General features: G+C 40.6%; 1 protein-coding gene across 1 annotated transcript; it reads left to right on the plus strand.

Annotated features, from left to right (window-relative positions):
* The first annotated feature begins 779 nt into the window (after positions 1-779).
* HS3ST1 (heparan sulfate-glucosamine 3-sulfotransferase 1) lies at positions 780-11960 on the plus strand. Its single transcript, XM_058838001.1, has 2 exons — positions 780-936; positions 9264-11960. The coding sequence occupies exon 2, from the start codon at positions 9389-9391 to the stop codon at positions 10349-10351; it is 963 nt and encodes a 320-aa protein (XP_058693984.1). The 5' UTR covers positions 780-936; positions 9264-9388; the 3' UTR covers positions 10352-11960.
* Positions 11961-12888: the final 928 nt, after the last annotated feature.

Consider the following 12888-nt stretch of genomic DNA (forward strand, 5'->3'; position numbering starts at 1 on the left):
ACAACCAGTGCAAATAGACTTTCTTTGGGAACAAACACCCTGTCAGATCTGTTAAACTACAAGGAATTAATCAAAATCAACTGAGATTTTATTTATTTGGGCCTGCATTTTGCTCACAGTAAATTTCAAGAGTTTGGCTGTTGAAATAATGGATGCAGTATGTTAATGCCAGTTTTAATTAATTTTGTCTTAAAAAAAACCACAATTCAGTTCATGGTAAATAAAGAGCTATTTCAATAAATTAACCCTAGGGCTTAAATTCCCAGAAGGTCTTTTCCCCACTACTCTTAAGGAGCAGTATTTCAGACATTCTAGACATCCATCCTGCTTCAAATTAATCTGGCTGAACAGAAAGCATTTCAGGAGAAAAAAAAAAAAAAAATCAGAGCCACCTTGTGAAGTCCCAAGAAAGTAAACAAGAAGTAGAAGAAGTAAATATAAGTACTATAAGTCTGTTATTCATGCAACCTCGCATGGGTGGTATTTTTATAAGTACAGGAGGAGGCAATCGAAGGACTTGGACTCCTTGATCCCCGTGCGTCCGTTTCAACTCAAGATATTCTACGATTTTACGGAGGCGGGGGCAGGTGCGCTGGCTGAGGCTGTCCACTCGTTTCCCCAGACGCGTGGCACTATCCGGGCGAGCTCCCCGCTGGCAGCCGCCCCTGTGTCCGCGGGCACCCCGGCTCTGCCCGCACCCCGGCGCTGCCGCCCGCGGCCCGGGCGGGGCCTGTCCGTGACGCGGCCCGGGCGGGGCCCTACAAACGAGCCGCGCCAGGCTGGGGCTGCGGCGCTGCCGGCCGGCCGAGGCGGGCGACAGCGGGCGCTCGCACCCCCGCACGCCGCTGCCGGGCGCGCTGCCCCGGACGCCGCCGCCAGCGCGGGCGCCCATGGAAGAGCGGGGCGAGCGCTGCCCCTCGGCTCCGCGCCCCGGCGGTGAGTAACGCGGGTGCCTCGGAGGGGAGCGCCACGCCGGGGGCTGCCCTCGGCAGCGTGGGAAGTTAGGGGTGGACGAGGCTGCCGGCGATCGTGGATGGGCTCCGCCGGCCCCGGGGTGCGCTGACGCTGCCGCCCGACACCTGCTGTCGGCAGGTGGGAGCCCCGCGGCAGGCGAGCCCCGCTGCGGGGCTGGGGAGCGCTGCCCGGCCGGGCCGTACCTCAGAGCTGTCCCCAGGCTCGGCAGGAACCGCGGCGCTGCCTCAGCCCTCGGACTCACCGAGCCAGGCTCGTCTGGGAGGCAGCGCTGTCTGAGGGGCGGGCAGGAGGGAAAGCAGGGGGAAAGCAAAGTGTTCGGCAGCACCTGGCCAGGTGCGGCTTCTGGGCACTTCCTTTATCTTTATCTTGTGGCAAAATGACAAGCACAAGGGCAGAGCGGTAGGGCTCTGGAAGCGGGGCGCCTACCTGACGGGAGGACACTTGCAAAAGCTCTGCCGAGCATCTTCGATCCGCTCCTCACATAATGCTGGAGCCGGCGGGATGCAGCGTGCTGAACTGGAGCCCGGCGAGATGCAGAGGGCTGGGGGCACAGTGCTCTTTGGGGATGGCAGGAGGGCACAAAGCCTTCATTCGAGCTCATTTCTGTTTTGAAGGACTGTCACCCTAGAGTAGTACAGCAAAGGCTTGGTTACTGCAGTTCTCGGTGTGCTTTCCAAGAATAAAGGTGTGTGCAGTTCAAATCTGTTGGGGGTAAAAGGATGCCGAGAGGGAGGGGTGGTAGCCTTCAGATGGAAGAGTTTGGGTTTGGTCTTATCTTCCAGGCAGACATTGAAAAGATCAGGAGGGGGTACGCAGCTGAGTACTGGCAGTTCGATCACCTCAGCTGACTGGGAATTAAAGTACATTATTCTCCTCCCTTTCTCTGTTAGTGCAGTGGGCTTTCCCAGTTTCAAGACTGTTCCTCTTTGGATTTTGGTGTGGGGAAAAAGAAAAATATACCTTTGAAGTTCTAGGAATATCATGCTTGAATGGCATGGGGATAGAATGTATGCAGGGAGCATCTTTCTGGCATGAGAGATCCATGCAGTGCCCACTCCCACTGAGAGCCTCTGCAGTGTGTATGGCAAATGGAACATAGTAGAACAGGTTCAGTTTGGTGAATGTATGTATATTCTCCAGCTATTAAACTTAATTTGTAAGTATAAATATAATAACTGTTGCAATTTACATCTGCCAGCGTTTGTTACACTCTTGAATAAGTGCATTTCTCACATCGCTCAGAAACGAGCACCTCTCAGTAAGAGCACAGTCACTGACATCAACTTTAGCTGTCTCTTGCACATCCACCCTTTCAGTACCTACTCTGTTGTTTTCTCCTTTTTTGAAAATGCAGAGGTTTTTGACACTACAAAACCAAAAAATACCTCTGGTAGTTCAGCAAGAAGGTTATGCATCTAAAGCAAGGCCAGCTATTGCAGTGGAGAGACCCTAATTTGACAGAGCAAATTCCAGCCTCAGGACTGCCAGGTTCCCATCTGTGTCCCTCCCCTTGTCAGGATCCTACCTTGGTTATTCTGAACTTACAAAGGCATTACAGGAAAACACTTTCCAATACATGCATGTATGTATAGATACATGCAACTCTTCTGCTTTTCATTAGAGGAAATAAAAAATGTTTTTATTAGTCTCACTAACCTGGGATCTCCCCTCATCTAGAAATGCCATTCATAACACATAAGAAATCAGAACCCAAAAATATGTCAAAGCTGATGAATTTACATGAAAATTTTTGATAGTGAGAAAAGCAAAACTGTAATATGCTAAAGCAGACCAAGATGGGAGATCCTGCTGGTCATCTGTCACTCCAGAACATGAGGGTTCCCTCCAGGTCACTGTGTAGTGCTTTGCTTAGTAAATTGATTGGTTTAGCTAAGTCTAATACAGTGATGACCTCACCAGTATTCACCCTGCTCCAGTGTTATTCTGAAGACAGGAGAGCAGAAGACACAGAAGTCTACTTGGAATATGAACTAAATGACTATTTTGAGTTGTGGAGGGTTTTTTTGGTTTTGGCTTTTTGATTTTTGTTTTGTTTTTGTTTTAAATATTGATATTTGAAACAGAGCCCACAGCCCTGTTTAAATGGTAAGAAATTGCTTGGCAGAGGAAATGAGAATGGGATTGCTTAGTCTTCTGTGTTCTCTATTTTAATACATCCAGTTAAGGTGAGCCTTTTTACTGAAAGGGGGCAAGACAGGACAGAGCCATCTTTTCACACACACTGTTTTCTTGGGGACAGCTTTCATGAATTAGGAAGCAAGTCCATTAACTGTGCAATAGATTTCTGCTTCCCAATTAGAATGTGACCCATTTTGCTTGGAAAGTGGGATGGGGAGTAATTTTTGCATTTTGAATTGAGCATTTGGGCTTATGGGAGGGGTGGGGGGGTGAAATAGAGAAGGCAGTGGTGCAGTGTAGTTACTCTCTTTACAAAAAAAAAACCTCAATCCTGACAGGTATTTTAAAAAATTGCTAGAAGGTGTTAAGGGAATTCCATATTACTATTCAGTACAAAAAATTTTGCTCATCCTGAGCTTTTAAAGTTATTTTTATTCTGGTGTAATGTCCCATTTTATTTTTACCTGCATGAGGTTCTCCGAAATCTAGGGTATTTTCTCTTCTAACAATTTTTATGATCTCTTGGCATGAAAGACTGTAATGGTCCCTTCTGACCTTAAGAAAGAGTGCATGTTATATATAACCACAGTCTATTGTAAATTTGCTACCTTACTAATACCTTACTGGAGCTGAACTCCTTTAGAAGTCATGAACTGGTGGCCTATCTAATTTGCATAAACTGTATTTATCACAGCAGGTGCAGAAATACAGCAGATTTCAGCCAAAAATACTTCCTACCAAGTCAACATTTCTCAGCTTGTGAAGTTCTCCTTCCCAAAATTTAAAGACCTTTTAAGGTGTATTTCTGAAGTCTTGGTGCTGATAGACAATATCTCATATTAACAGGACTGAAATTATGATTAGATTTCTTAACATCTGACTATAAAAGTTAAAGCCATGGTTTAATCTCTCCTGGTTGTGCAGCAGTTTTAATATAATTTGGGAAATGTACATATCACCTAGGCACTAGACAGGTTCATGCAGTTACGTATAGTCCCTTCTTAATATGCAGATGACATTTTTGATTTATCATGAAGTGATCAATACTTTATGGTTCAGAGACCTTCAGTAGTATGTAGTTCTATTTCATTTATTACACTTATCTCTGTAGCACTCATTAAAGTAGGAAAGTATTTGTAGTTAATTCCTGGAAACTAGAATTCAAGAATTTCATTGGCAAGTGTTGTTTAAAACTTTTGTTAAAATGGGATTAAAGCCACAAGTGTATGTGGTGGGAAGTATGGGAAGAATTTCTTCATGGAGAGGGAATTTTGATACAGTTCAATAGATAAAAATAACAAAATGCAAAATATATTTTCAAGAAAAAGCATGTTGCATAAACTGTATTTTTTTTTTTTTTTAATTGCTCTCTTTCCTATGTGGCTCTTGGCTGAGCTTTAAGTGATAGCTGTATTGAGAAGTTTTAGGTTATCAGGATACAAAGTGGCACTTGAGTTAATATAAACAACTAGGGAATATATTTTATGGTGGACAGAGTCTACCCTTAGAGGATAAGAATATACTGTTCATATCAATGAGTTCTTGAAGGTTTTCCAGTACACTGCAATTGCTCTAGTTCAGTTTTTTTAAAGCACATCAGTGAATACAAATGTTCAGAATGCTGAGGCTTTATCAGTTTAGGAAGTTGGTTATCTCGGGGGAATTTTTTTTTTTTTAACCAAGAGAAGCCAGCATAGCAGATGTGTGGGTTGTACTGCACAGCTAGGTTTAACCAGCAGTGTTTGTCTTATATTTTGCAGTACTGTGTGCCCAAATATGTATGAGGGAAAATAACAGTCCACAAACTGTCCTGAGGTTCTATCAGCCAAACTAAGTATTCTTTATAAGAACAGAATGTCTCAGATTTTTCAGCTCTAATCTCCCTCTACAGACAAACTTCAGCAAGTGAAGTGTAGCTCTCATTCAGCCCAGACTGTTTTTTGAGATGGCTGGGCAAAGATCTCTCCAGTGAAGGGTTTCTGTTCTGCAAAGAAATAAAGTGAGGCCATCTGAAGCTCAACCTGTTTGTCCACAGTCCCTAAAGAACCAGGAAAACACAACTTCTCTTTAATGAACATTAAGTCGCTTGCATGCTTATGGAAAGGAGTTTTACCTCTCCTAGTTACTGTCCTGGTAGTAACTGGGTCCCATTAGCTCTGCTAAACCTTTCAGTGTGTTACTGTCAGCTTTTTGTGTGAGATATATCCCTGACAAATCTGCCAGCAGACCCTGCCTGGTGCTTACTGACTGTCCTACAGACACTCCTTAGGTTTCTTCCTACCCACTTGGACAGCTAACTCAGAGGTTCTTGTGAAAGTTCAGAGCTAAATCTAACCCCATCCAATTGCCCAAAAAAAATAAAGAGACTACCATATTTTGTTAATGGATATTAAACTAAGAAGTGTATATAATCTAGGTAGTTTAGGCAATGTCACTCATTATGGAGGCATTAAAATACCTTTGTAAAATGGTAAGAAATAGAAATTACAGAATAGTGACACATGTTTCAAAGAGTACTGCAGCATGCTTAAAAGTCAATGACTTATGACAGCCTCTGGCCTTCATTCTGCATTTACTGGTTAAATTTCCTATTTATCTCCAAGTTACTGTTACTATTGAAGAGGTTTTAATCATAAAGTTCACACTCAATCTGGTTAAATAAATAGGATGGTACATTTCACTAATTATTTGGAGAAAGCTGAAGAAAAGATTAAGCAAAAGCAATCAGACTTTTTGAAAAGTCTTGGTATAATCTTCAAAGCACCATTTAACATAAACTGTGTTCCTTTTACAACTTGCTCATTTACTTGTAGCAAATATAATAGTAATGGTTGTCAGTTAAATTTTTTGAACTAATTTGGAATACAAAGTCATCAAGTGAAGTCATGTATGTTCTGCATGACTTGTGGATGCAGTGAAGAGAATTCTTAAAGCAGAAAAGTAACTTGACAAAGTGGCTGCTTTAAACTCCTCAGTGCTTATTATTGTTGAATGAGTTTTTCAGAGCCACAAATTATAAAGCTATGGTATACATGTTTACATCATTTTATATAAAACACTGTAATTCTAGACACCAAACTACACATCAACCTAAAGCATTAAAGAGGATGTAAAAGATGAGAGCTGAATGACAACAAATTTATATAGTGCTTTATTCCTGAAGACCACTCTTGTCCTCTTGTCACACATCATGTAATTTATGCTGAATTTAGAGGCACGGTTGTGCCCATTGTGTTACAATAGTCTAACAAAACAAAATAATTGATCCAGATATCAGGCCTATGTAGTTTGGGAGAAACAAAATAGAACGGAAATAAAAGGCAGACAAAGCTTTATTGCTTGCAAACAAAACATCAGTAGTGTATAGGTATTGTGAATGATATAATTACTGATATGGTTCTTTAGAAGCGCATTAAATGCTACAGATACAATAGCTGTGTTCTGCAGTGAAAGATGTGCACCTGAACAAATAGTTGAGGAGGAACAATGAGATTCTGTATGTCTGAAACAGAAGATATTCCTATGTTATTATGAGATTTCATGTTGAAGCAGGAAACAGTTACTTTTGTGTATTTAGAAAACCTGTGCCCCATAAAAGTCTTTAAGAATGGGAAGGCATTGAGGCAGAGCTCCACTGAGGCTCAAAAACCTGCTTGAAGTGAGGCCCCTAGTACCACACCTGTAATATCTCACAGTTCTGATTTCAGAGATGCTGGCTAAAACAAGAGTAGAGCTAGAGTGAAGAGACACCTTGCTATGTCTTTTTCTCAAAAGTTCCTATGCTATATTCAGCCACGGAATGCTTGAATAACAAAGCTGGCAACTTACTAGTATAAAAACGGTGAGCTGCAAATTAAGAATCCCAGTGAATAAATAAATAGAATTAATTTTCAAAGAAAAAAAAAAAACAACAACAAAAACCTGAAAAACCCCCAACAAGAAAAAAAAAAGTCAACACTGCACCCCCTCCAATCCAGTGGTGTGTTGTCACTATGAGACCAGCAGCTAAAATTTAATCTTTCCAGACAGTCTGTTACAGAACTTGGCTGTTAGCATAGCATATTTCAGTCTGACTATTAAGAAATAAGTGTTCTTACCAGTAGGCTTTAAATTCATTTCTTTGCACACAGTTCAACCTGTTCCTCTCTGGAATCCTATTATGCTTTTCCAATAAGGTGTTAAGACAACAACTCTGGCTTACTATTTATGGAGCCAGTGACTTAAAATACACTGCGAAGTAAGTGGCTATTCCTTTAATCTGTGACCTTAAAATTCAACAGAGTTGATGTTTTGTTATTCTTATGTACTGAGCTGCCCATCAGTCACTGATCCAGTCTGGCTGGTGCTCTATCCTGTGCTCCTGTTGCTGCTGAATATTGTGGCAACACAGCCCAGTGAATTCACCTGTATTAAATTTTCTGTCACCCAGTGTCTTCCCCCATCAACTTCCACAGTGTGGGGTTATGAAGACTATTTCTTGTTAAAAGCAATATAGATTAAGCTGAGAATGATTAGCAGGAATGGTGGGGACAGGGAAAGAGAGCAGAAGACTAATGACGGCAGACAGAATGGAACTCTTGCGGGCAGAGAGAACTTAACAGTGGCCAAAAATGAAAAAAACCCAAATTCCTGTGCAAACTTGCCTTGCATCAGACATCACAGAGTAGCCTGAGACAAGGCTCAATATTGCTGCCTTGTAGCCCATTAAAAATGGAAAAAGGGAAAGCACCAAAGCGATAATCAGTAGAAAACATCAGGAAGCAGACCTGTTCCATTCAGGATGGAGTCATGACCTCTGTAAATGCAAAGCTATCAAACAGAACTTTAGATTACTTAGAAACACATCATTAGTCCTTGTTGCACTGGGACTTAGGTTATTGTGGAAAAGTCATTAGTTTCTTTTCAGAATCTCTGGAGAGTTTCCAAAACCTAGCCCTTGCATTTCCTCAGGTTGTTCGTATGTACTTTCATATTTCAGCCCTTGTTAGCTGGCACAGTATGTGCTGTTCTAGGCTTAAATTCGTAATTACAGTAGCCTACTAAGGCAAAGCAGTCAGGTACTCAGCTGTCATAGCTTCTACTTCTAAGTGGAGTTAGAAAATACTAAAATCCACACCAGCCCTTCACTGAGGGTATAAAGTCTTTGGAAGACATTGTAATTCAGGGAGCCTGTGTACACAGCCTGCTCATACTGCAACAATCTAATAGCTCTACTGTGTGTGAAACCTCTACAATTTCAATTCAAACATTGCATTAAAAATACCCTGACCTTTAAAGGGTGTTCAGTGGTGGTATTTAGTAGTCTTTCGATAAAGCCTAAAGTTAGTTCTTTACATCCCAGCAGCTTGCTGGCTAACTCTTGAAATGACCTTCAGAGGTATCCATTGTGTATTTTCTTTCCTGAGTATGGAGATGGGAACCACAGGTCTTTTAGTGTTTTGTTGATTCAGTCATGCTACGGTCTATGGTTTCATTATCTTACCTCTTTGTGGGGCCAGTGTGCAAGCCACCTGTTTTATCCTTAGAAACAGTAAGCACACAGAAAGCAAAAGTTAACTTCACTTAAATATGACACAAAATTCAACTTTTCTTTGGTGTGTTATTTACCTCAAGCTCTTCCTAATTCCTTCCTAGGAGAATGTTGCCTTCTCATGTTGGACAGCTCTATCTATATTGCATGAGCTTTTTTCCCAGGAAGCTTGACTTCTAAGGTTGCTGTTACATGGTTCTTTGGGAGGCTGTAATTTCCAGGCATCCTACAAGACCCTCAGCCTTTAGGCATGCTATTTTGGTCCCCTCCAGATCTTTCCCTTTTTGTGTTTTGTTTCTAAGACAAACCTATTCTAGTAGACCAAAAAAACCAATTCTCTTGTGATTGTGGTTCAACTCCAAGGAAATCAGATTTTTAAAAAATAATAACTAATAATACTCTGCGTGCAAATGAAAGATTCATAATATTAATGTCTCCTTATCCCTGGAAATAATTTTCTTATGGCATTGTTGCATATGCCTGTCTTTTAAAACATTTAATTACATTAAATTATCTATGAGGCTGGAGTTGGGAAAGCTGAAGTTTGTTCAGTTTTGAAAAGAGAAAGATATTTGCAGTGTGGCGGAATATAACGTGCTTTTTCTTTTCCCTCTTTCAGTGAAGTTTTTGCTTGAGAAATACACATTCGCTCAGCAAAACAAAAACCACTTTTAAGGGTTCTTGGTGGAAATCGCTCTATGCCCTATTACCCGCTTGAGTGAAACCAGACTAAGAACTTCTGTCATGGCAGCTTTTCTGCTGGGAGCTGTGTTGCTTATTGTTCAACCTCAGATAGTGCCTTCCAGACCAGCTATAAATTCAAATGCTGAGACTTCTTCTCAGTCTGTTCAGAGAGAGCTTTTAAAGAAAACATCTCAGAAAAATGACTTCAAGGAAAACATTCATTCTAATGGATCATGTCAGCAGCTGCCACAGACTATTATTATTGGAGTGAGAAAAGGTGGAACAAGAGCTTTGTTAGAGATGTTGAGTCTCCATCCAGATATTGCAGCAGCAGAAAGTGAAGTTCACTTCTTTGACTGGGAAGATCATTACAGGAATGGATTGCAGTGGTATATTAATCAAATGCCATTCTCATATCCCCATCAGATCACCGTGGAAAAAACTCCAGCGTATTTCACATCACCTAAAGTGCCTGAAAGAGTTTATAACATGAACCAATCAATGAGACTACTCCTTATTTTAAGAGACCCAAGCGAGAGAGTACTATCAGATTACACCCAAGTGTTCTACAACCACATGCAGAAGCACAAGCCGTACCCATCCATCGAACAATTCCTGATAAAAAATGGTGAACTCAATGTGGACTACAAGGCAATAAACAGAAGCTTATACTACATTCACATGCAGAACTGGCTGAAGTATTTTCCTCTTGATCATATCCACATTGTAGACGGGGATAAATTAATCAAAGATCCCTTTCCAGAAATAGAAAAGGTAGAGAGATTTCTGAAGTTATCACCACAGATAAATGCTTCAAACTTTTATTTCAATAAAACTAAGGGATTCTACTGCCTGAGGGACGGTGGTAGAGAGCGCTGTTTACATGAGTCCAAAGGACGAGCGCACCCACACGTAGATTCCCGGTTACTCGAGAAACTGCAGGAATATTTCCATGAACCCAACAAGAAGTTTTTTGAGCTTGTGGGCAGAACATTTGACTGGCACACATTTCTGGCAAGTTAGTGGTAAGCTTCAGAACCTATGTTCCAGTGTACAGTTAGAAGATTTAAAAAGGGCATTTAAGCTATTATTTATTTGTAAAATCCATAAATACTTCTGTACAGTATTAGATTCACAATTGCCATATATACTAGTTATATTTTTCTACTTGTTAAATTTGAAAGCATTTTGTATTGTTTTTCATGGTTGTTAACATTGTGTATGATGTGTCTATATGAAGAAACTAAATTATTTCATTGCAGAAGGTGCTCTCTTGAGAATGTGTTGTCTTTTTAATAAATAAGAAATTCATTTCAACAGAACATTTCTGAATTATTTGAATACTTTGGCCTTCTTGGACTAATTTCTCTAATTGCTAATGAGTATGCTAAACTTTACCTTTCCATTTTTCTTAATTTAAAGTGTGGATTAATAATTTCTTTTCCATTTGAAAATATTATTGTACTTAATAAATTGTTCAATCCTGCTTTATGAAATTATTTCCTGTCAAAGTGGTGGTACTTACACATGTTGAGAAATGCACACCCAAAGGACAATGGAAGTCTCTATGTAATTTGATATATTAACTAATTTGATATATTAACTGCTATACTTAACCTTCATATTCACTGTTATAACAAGTGCTCCTCAATTCTTTGGCAGTACAGTGCAGGTTTCATGGCAGATTTTTAAAGATTCTATGGGGACCAGCTCATAAAATACAGTTAGCTTGTAGAAATATGGTCAACCTGAAAACTTCTTACAGTCTCTGAATGTATGCACACTTCATAAAGAGGTATGGTTGAGAGAATTTAAGCAATATAGAGACTTTTTCAAGGCTGCTTTTGACTGTTCCTACATTTCATAGTACATTTATGCTTTACAATCACTGAAAATAAACACACCAGAAAAATTAGTTGGTCTACATTCCAGTAAGCAGCAACTTCATTCATACAAATATTACTACATTTGTCCCCTACTTAAGGCTGTTTTCTGTGAGTTTTCAGTTGCTTCATGCAACTGAAAATTGCCTACGGACTTCTATTTGTTTAATCTCCTTCCAAGAACCATGGTGCCAGGTCTTGATAAGATGTGTGTTGTGGGATTAACCCACATTCCAGGAAATTTCCTTGTTTTCCATCTGCTGAAAATTGAAGTGAGAGTCCACTGGTAAAAGCTGCAGTTGTCCTGATCTACAGTGGTTATAGTGTCTTGTTAACCATCAGTTTCTGGAGTTAGAGTTAATCCAATTTCCACACAAGGCTTCTTACAGTACTTTCAATCCAAGCTACTGATTTTTATTTCATGATCTTGAGTTTAGTTATTGAATGTGCAATGGCAACACCCAGTAAATTTGAAGTTGTAGCTGGTTGTTACAATCCTTTATAAAATTCAAATGTAGATTCATTCGTTTTTTTCTGGTGAGTTAGTGCAAACTTGGGCACTATGACAAGGTATTGTCTGGATGCAAATATCCCATATTATGCCTCTTGCATGAAAATTTGCAGATGCTTCCCTCTCCCACTCCTTGTGCACCTGCCCAAGCTGTATTCAACCTCAGAGAGGTTGGTTGTGTTTTATAAAGCCTACAATGAAATGGTATTGTACTCAATAAAATATTTTCTGAATTGCATTTTTCCTTTCTGTTTTTTTTTTTTCTTCAGTTTCTAGTTTGGAAGACCAACATTTAGGATCTAACTCCAGTTTAGATTTCAGCTAAATTTTACCTAAGAACTTAGCTGCAGCCTGTTGCTATTGATATGAAAGCAGTTGTTTGCTGCTGGATTATGCCTGAATGGTCCACTGCTGACCCAGAATATACAATAATGAGGGAAAGTTTCTGGTGGCAGTAATGTCAAATCTTACATGAGGCAGATGTTGAAAATAACAGAATCGTAGTACCATCATGTTTGTATTAAAGTTTCAGAAAAGACAAATTCAGGGGATTTTGTGTAAGGTGGGGCAGTATTTTTTCCTACACTTACCCCATTTCCTTGGTAATGTTATCTCTGTAGGAGCCAGCTGGACCAAAGTGATTTTGGCCCAGACAGAAGGCTTCCATTAATTAGTGCCTTCCTGCAGTCTCAGATTTAGCTCACCAAGTTCACCAACCTTTTTCTGAGGAAGGAGGAATGCTAGCAAGCATGTGACCAGGAACTGGAGGAGTCCATGAAGGCAGGGTTGCAATTAGTCCACCTGCAGCAGGTTGAATAGGGCAGCATAGGGCATCAGTGTTGAATTGGAAATGCCTGTGCAATACTGACAGCTGATGTTGGTACTGAGGATGCTTTTAGTGTCTAGTGCTACTTGATACCAGTATTTTGCCCGTCTCTAAGGACACATACAAATTCCCCCACACACAATGTGGCTTGCTTCTATAGAAAGAGAAGTGCATGAACCATGAGGTCGCTCCTGCTGTTACAGTGCTAGGACCTCACAGAGTGCTGTCTGCAGGGTCCAGAGGTGAAGTGACCACTTCAGGGGACATTCTGTAGCAGAATATCACATGACTCAGGTGCTAGACACCAAGTTCAGAGGGTCCCACAGAAAGTATATCATAC

This window comes from Poecile atricapillus, chromosome 4 (genome assembly GCF_030490865.1).
Source record: "Poecile atricapillus isolate bPoeAtr1 chromosome 4, bPoeAtr1.hap1, whole genome shotgun sequence".
NCBI lineage: Eukaryota > Metazoa > Chordata > Aves > Passeriformes > Paridae > Poecile > Poecile atricapillus.

Bases quoted from the DNA above. Each gene is read 5' to 3' on its own strand.
- HS3ST1 (XM_058838001.1), top strand. From the start codon at position 9,389: ATGGCAGCTTTTCTGCTGGGAGCTGTGTTGCTTATTGTTCAACCTCAG.